At 40.8% G+C, this 7,125-nt stretch overlaps 1 protein-coding gene across 2 annotated transcripts in view; it reads left to right on the top strand.

The window, feature by feature from the left end:
- Positions 1 to 3,216, top strand: part of tab2 (TGF-beta activated kinase 1/MAP3K7 binding protein 2) — a 57,340-nt gene extending 54,124 nt beyond the window's left edge. Inside the window, exons 6-7 of one of the 2 annotated variants that reach the window (XM_015388255.1) lie at positions 1,763 to 1,843; positions 2,087 to 3,216. In XM_015388255.1, the coding sequence (XP_015243741.1) occupies positions 1,763 to 1,843; positions 2,087 to 2,226 (221 nt within the window). In that variant the 3' untranslated portion in view covers positions 2,227 to 3,216. Of the gene's footprint in view, positions 1 to 1,762; positions 1,859 to 2,086 lie in introns of both variants that reach the window. The other variant, XM_015388254.1, reaches the window with a different exon arrangement.
- The last annotated feature ends 3,909 nt before the right edge of the window (positions 3,217 to 7,125 follow it).

Raw genomic sequence — 7,125 nt, 5'->3', positions numbered from 1 at the left:
CAGCATTTCTATTGGCCGCTGGATGTAAGCAGCATTTCTATTGGCCGCTGGATGTAAGCAGCATTTCTATTGGCCGCTGGATGTTAGCAGCATTTCTATTGGTCAATATATAGGAAGTGTTTGTTTTGGGCTTAAAGTGAAGAGAATTTGATCTGGAAAACAATTTGGAAAGAATACCATTCTTAAAGCTATTTAAAAGGGAGAAATAAATAAAACAATTACTTTTTAAAATATAAAATCTAAAAATCTTTTTATTTTTTCAAAATATTATGCTAAGAAAAAAACTAAGAAAATGGCAAAGTTCCTCAAACCTTTTTATGATTAAGAGGTTTTTAAACATGTCTTTTTCTGGATTGTGTTCTAAGTTTCCATTTAGAAACAGTTCTTTGCTTAAAACTATAATGGAACAAAGTTCACTTCATAACAGTGCTCTACCATAGAGAGACATATTTTAATTAAACCCAGCAGAATGTGGCATTTCTCTCCGCTTAGTTTGAACTTTGCACATTGCTGCAATTGGGGGAAAATAGACCTTCACTGATCAGGATTCTAGGAGCTGTTCATAGATCACAAAAATCACAGCATCAAATCCATAAATACTACATTGTATTATTAGGCATCAAAATTATAGGAAAGTATCATAAATTGACAACTGCTTTAGTGAAGAGCTTTTTCAAATCAAATTGGACAATATAGAAAATAATGTTGAGAATGGATGATGCTAGAATGTTTTATAAAGCCGCTTAAATTTAGCCGTAAACCAGGCATCCCGTAACTCGGCCCCCGAGGGTCACTGCCCTGTAGGTTTTAGAGGTTTCCCTGTTTCAGCACAGCTGATTCTGATGATCTCAGTTCAGCAAAAGCCTTTTAATCAGCTGTCAATGGAAACCAGGCTTCGGTTGTTCTGTGAGAATGCATCACATTAAAAGAGGTGATTTATCACATGGGGTCCCCAGATGAGGCTCATCCTGTGTCAATCGGGCTTTATTCTAGCAGCACCTTACAGGAGCAGTCCTAGGTCTGGGTTAATGTTTCTCTTTATTCATTGGACTTTCATTGAATTCCTCTTAAAACTGTTGTCTTTATTAATTTTGCAAGTAGCAGTCCCAGTAGACGCTGCATATTGTAAAAGGTCCTTGAGTAGAATTTAGATGCATACTGTTGAATATAAAGGAACTGATTGTGTCTCAGAAAGGAGTTTATGAAACAGTCCCCCCCTCCTCTGCTTTTGACCATTACTGCTCTCTGAGCCTCAGTGGCTGCTCTGGGAAACTGGCTCTATTCTGCCCTCTGCAGCCACCCCAGTGAACTGCATGTGATTTAAACCTCATCAGTCTGGAGATGCACATATTACCCTTCCACACAGGAAATTTAGCATCTTTTTATCATTATTTATCATTTATTATGATCAACATTGTTTGTTGCAGAACTGTTTCAATTCTATTCAATTAATTTCTATAGCGCCAATTCCCAACACATGTCATCTCAAGGCACTTTCCAAGTCAACCAGATCAGAACGTTAGAGATTGAACTGACAGATTCTGCAGAGTGGGAGAATAGAATGATGGAAAAAGGGGTCCCTATGTCCTCCAGAAGTCTAAGCCTATAGCAGCATAACTATAGATAACTATAGAGAACTAATGAAAGTTTTAAGCCTAGCCTTAAAAGCAGACAGGGTGTCTGCATCACGGACTAAAACTGGTAGTTGGTTCCACAGGAGAGGAGCCTGATGATATTTCATAGTATTTCTATCTGTTTGCAGGACCGCACTTAAACCCCAGTGTAATCCATAACTTCTATGACAACATTGGGTTCCTTGGTCCCGTCCCACCCAAACCCAAAGGTAACGTGTCTGTTGGTAAGAACTCGTCTTTACTCCATCACTGTTTACATGCGCAGTAGGAAGATAATTTAGTCCCTTTGCTGTTGTAAGCAAACATGTTTTGCAAATGGAAATAAAAAAATTCAGACATTAAACTTTGAAAAACCCAAGTTTATAGATAGGAAGGAAGAACTTTATTTGCACTAACACTACACTTCCCTGTCACACATGCCTGATCTCCCCGTTTTCTGTGTTTCCTCTCAGACCCAGGGAGTAAGATTGTGAAGCCCAGCTCGGAGCAGGAGGACGACGAGGGCACCCAGTGGAACTGCACAGCCTGCACCTTCCTCAACCACCCCGCCCTCAACCGCTGTGAACAGTGCGAGTTCCCGCGGAACTTCTGAGCCAACGGGCGCGTCGCCCTTCCTCTGCACACCTGATGTCTCCCAGAGCAGAGCAGACTTTTTGTTTTCCTTCGCTTTTTCGGAGAGGAAAGCGATAAGAGAAAGCGGACGGCACACGGCCTACTTTTCTCGGTTCTTCCTCTAAGTTTGTAGTAACGCTGTCCGGCGAAGGCCCGACCGCTCAGTGGGATCGTAGCTCACCTTGGAGGCTGGGACGGTTCCCCTGCTCTGCTCGCTGGGGGACACTTCACTCCGGATACTCCGCTGCTTCCACTCACAGTATTACGAGCGTGGCCCTGCAGTGGCAGCGCACGTGTGCCCGCATGCACAAACAATCCCCGTGCCGGTGTGCCTTTACCCCCTGATTGCATATTTGAGAGTTTGGGTTTTTTTCAGTTCCTCTGTGATGGCCTGACCTGGCTAAGGGACGTGTGCTCAGTCACTGAAGGAAACACAAGAAGAAAAAAGGGACTGTCTCACCAGCGCCCCCTCTCTGTCCTCTTTGTCACGACTCGGTGAAAACATGGAAAAACAAGTTGCATGCTTTGTGTACAGTACGTCAAGCAGAAGCTCTCCTCGAGCTCTTTGCTGTACAGAATTTTAGACTGTTGCTTTTAAACCTTTTCTCCTCACACTATGAATCGCTCGTTTCCTGTAAGTATAGCTCTATAGACTTTTTATCAGCTACTTTTGTCTCTGTTTCCTCAAACAGACAAGCACCGTTTTTTTTTAAAGCTTTTTACTTGATACCTGTGAGAAGCCGAAGCTTTGCAGAAGGAGACGAGCAGAGCTGGTAAAACGCTCACAGTAATCATGAAGCTACACGTGTCGGTCCGTTCAGACGCTTGTCTATTTGCCGGGTGTACGATCTGTTAATGTAAAGGCGGTGGAGAAGTTTTTGTTGTTTTTTGTTTTGTTCTTCAGGACATATTAGAGACTTTCTGGGGTTTTTTGGGGGTGGAGATGCTGGGTTAAAGAAAAAAAAAAAAAGACAAACTGCCATCCTATCTGACAACTGGAATGTAGGATTGATGTTTGGGGACAACTACACCTCAGTGCGAAGAGACTCATTTTGTAACCCGCTATGATAGGTTTCAGCGCTCGTGGGAGAAGAGGTTCTTCCCATGCAGCCATGAGTGGAGCTTCCAGAGTTTAAAATGACCTGGTGTTGGATTAAAATGTCTTTCCTCTGTTTGAATGATTCTTCTGTGACCCTTGTGCCTTATACAGCTCTGACACAGAGAAGCCCCGCCCTCGTAATGTAAGCACACCATTGTCCACTCTGTATTGCCTTATTTTTATTGGCTCATTTTATCCTCTTAACCTTTTTATCAGAGAGGAAGCTTCTAAAGTTTACTCACCATGATTAAGATATCGTAACCTTGAGATAGTTTTGAGTTTTTTCCTCATTTTGTTCACTGGTGCCTTTCAATTTATATTGACAATCAGTTAAATTTCCAGTGCCATTTCTATTTTTTTTTTTAAACCAAATTCTTAGTATTATGTAATCCCATTTAGAAGTAGAAGAAAAATTATCGTCTCTTTAGCACTTACATCTTTGTTCTTCCTTTTCCAACCCAAAGAATCCAGTTTTCAGCTTTTTCTTGCACCTTGGTGTGAAGAGGCAGTTCATTCATGATTTATTAAACAGAGGAAAAAGTCATTTGGATATCTAAAGTATTTTTTTTTTTTTTTTTTGGATTTTAGCTGGGAAAACTGTCTTTGTAACAGATAAGTTATTTGTAAAAATAAAAAAAATGTTCTGAATATTGTTGTGCCTTCAGAATACTCTCTCTCTCCACTAGGTGGCGGTATAGCACTCTGTCTGGACTTACTGATTTCTTGGTTTACTTCCTGGTTGTTTTTACACCAGCATTAACAGGTGGAACTCGGGGAATTGGAATATAGCTAGAGATTAGCTGTTAAACTGATTTTAGTTTTTCAATTTTCTAAAAAAAAAAAAAAAACTAGGAAGAATTAGATCAGAATTAGATTAGAATACAAATAATAACAGATTTTATTCCAGAAATGTTGTTCTGGCAGTCACAATCATGAAGATGTTCATGAATAAAGATCGAAGCATTTTAATAGAAAGTTTAGTGGAAGGAAGATGTAGCGTCAGGGATAACTATACCTCTAGAGCAGGCATCCCCAACCTCGGTCCTCGAGGCCCGCTGTCCTGCAGGTTTTAGAGGTTTCCCTGCTTTAGCACAGCTGATTGCAGTAGACCAAAAGGCTGTTAATCAGCTGTCAATTAAAATCAGCTGTGCTGGAGCAAGGAAACTTCTAAAACCTGCAGGGCAGGGGGCCTCGAGGACCGAGGTTGGGGATGCCTGCTCTAGAGGATTGTAAAGCAAAGCCATACAGCTGGGATCTGATTCACCACCAGAAATAGACCACAGCTGCTAGATCTTAGAGAAATCAGGAGAGTATTAACTAGGCAGAGGAGAGGCGGACCATTCCCAGGTGGTTCACCTCATCTCTTCAGATTAATCTGAATTTTGTATTTCAGTAATAAATCAAGTCCAGAGGTTAAGATCATCTTTCTGCCATTAAGATTTTTATCTATTGATACTTCTCGCTGCTGAAAAGCTTGGCTCTCTTCCTCACTACCAAAGGTTATAATAGCTGCTTTAATGCCCCAAGTTTACAAGGGTGTGGCCTTCATGCCACAAAAAGGAGTCCAGGCAGTTTCAGTATTGGACTCTAGTAATATTACATTTTTTAAGAAGCCAGAGTACCGTGAGAGAACCCATGTCTGCTCCGGGAGAACATGCAAACTCCATGCAGCAATACTGTACCACCCACTTGGAATCGAACCTGGAACCTTCTTGTTGCAAGGCAACAGTACAAAGAGACCCAATTAAAAGTTTGTCTGGCTTCTAATTATGTATTAAAATAGTACTTTTACTTTCCCCGTTATTGTGAACTATTGAAGTATTCTTTCTATCAGTAACTTTCACTTTAATTAAACAAATTTTCTGTTAAGATGTTTTTTTATACACCTCAGCTTCTGGCCCACATAATGGTACCAGAGTTAAGTTATGACCCAAACTATTAGTTTAGTTTAAAAACATTTCTACCAAATCCATTAACCACAAGTTTAATAATATTGCCAACTGCATCAACAACCAAAATAGGCATTTTTAAATGATGCTTTCACCTCTTCAACATAAATGTTAGCGGTTTGGTTTAATTTCTGTAGTGGAAATTTAAGACCCGTGATGGGCAATCAAGGACCCTGAGTGGGGTCACGACCCCGACCAATGCAATGGATTCTAGAGTGTCCTCTGGAGAGATGAATACCAGGGATGTATTTGGCAGGAGAAAAGTAACTGTATTACTCGAAATAAAAGTTTGGTGGGGGAGGGGTTGTTTTTCAGGAGTTCGACGTGGTGAAAGGATCACTGAATAGGAGGTTATCCTCCCAAATCCTTGGGAAGGAGGTTGAAAATGGATCCCTAATTTCTTTCAACATGAAAGTTCCATCCAGACATGGATGGACCTCCTTTTACAGAGCACCTTTGAAATGAATTAGAGCAGAGACATCAGTCATATACAGTAGTAGCCATTCAAAATCCCCCCACTTTCCTTGGTTGGTAGTACCCTACAATTCCTTTTAGTACATCAATATTTGTACTAAATGATTTGTGGACATTAAGATCTAAAGAGAAGCTCCATCTCCTGGTCAGACCCTGTAATTCAGTGAAAGGATGGAGTCAGAGTAAAGAAATATGCAAATTGAGGTCACTCCAATGGCTGGAAGTTGGAGGGTGTTTCGCTGGGAGTTGTAGGGAAGTGGGCTGCCATTCGACTGCCGTTTGACTGGGAAGGACCATTTTGAATGGCTGCTACTGTATGGACCACTAGATAAATGGTTCTAATTTCTAATGTATAAGCTGCTAAACCTCATGAACAGACTTCTAAGAATAGGTAAAGGTGCATTGTTATCTCTACAAAAAAGACCAAAAACTTGAGTCATGATAAAGTAAGTTTATATACATTGAGCCTAAATAGAAATCCAGCACTGGGCCAAATGAGCAGATATAAACAGTCATGGTTCCATTTGCTGTAAGCAGTACTGCTAAGCTATTAGAAAGCCAGATGGCCACTACTAAATAGAGCCAACTGTCCTGCATCGCCTTGCAGCAAAGCGACAGTCAGAGAACAACTGATTCTTCTCCAGAGCTTCTTATGAGAACATCAAGGAAAAAGAAAATTCCAGCTCGTAACAAATGCAAAATATTTATATTTATAACTGAACTTATTGATCTCACATTGGAGAAATTTACCTCCACATTTAACCCATGCCCTTGGGGAACAGTGGGCTATCATTCTGCAGCGCCCGGGGAACCGTGTGGGGTTAAGGGTCTTGCTCAGGGACCCAGAGTGGCAGTTTGTAGGAGTCAAGATTCTAATCACTAGCTTTGTATCTCTGCTTCTTTTTGAATCTTTGTTTCTGTCTCCGACTCCAGTCGGCCTCGGCAGATGGCCACTCACACTTACACTTGGATGATCTGGTGAACTGTAAAGTGCCTTGAGATGACATGTGTTGTTAACTGGTGCTATAGAAATAAACTGAATTGAATTGAGCCTGGTTCTGCTGGAGGTTTCTTCCTTTTAAAAGGAAGTTTTTCCTCTCCACTGTCGCTACAAGCATGCTTAGTGTGAGGGATATCTGAGTCAATGAGTCGATGCAATCAGCTGGTTTTCCTTAGATAGAAAATTTTGAATCAATCTGACTGGATGATCTGGTGAACTGGAAAGTGTCTTGAGATGACATGTTGTGAATTGGTGCTATAGAAATAAAGTCTCAGCATTAATAACAGGGTTTCCGCGGGTCATTAAAAATCATTAAAAGTCATTAGATTATAATTTTTTGTTTATTAAGGCCTTAAT

Source organism: Cyprinodon variegatus, unplaced genomic scaffold (assembly GCF_000732505.1).
Source record: "Cyprinodon variegatus isolate N-32 unplaced genomic scaffold, C_variegatus-1.0 Scaffold417, whole genome shotgun sequence".
In the NCBI taxonomy this organism is placed as follows: domain Eukaryota; kingdom Metazoa; phylum Chordata; class Actinopteri; order Cyprinodontiformes; family Cyprinodontidae; genus Cyprinodon; species Cyprinodon variegatus.
Note: the sequence above shows the minus strand (reverse complement) of the source record. Positions and strands in the feature narration are given on the sequence as shown.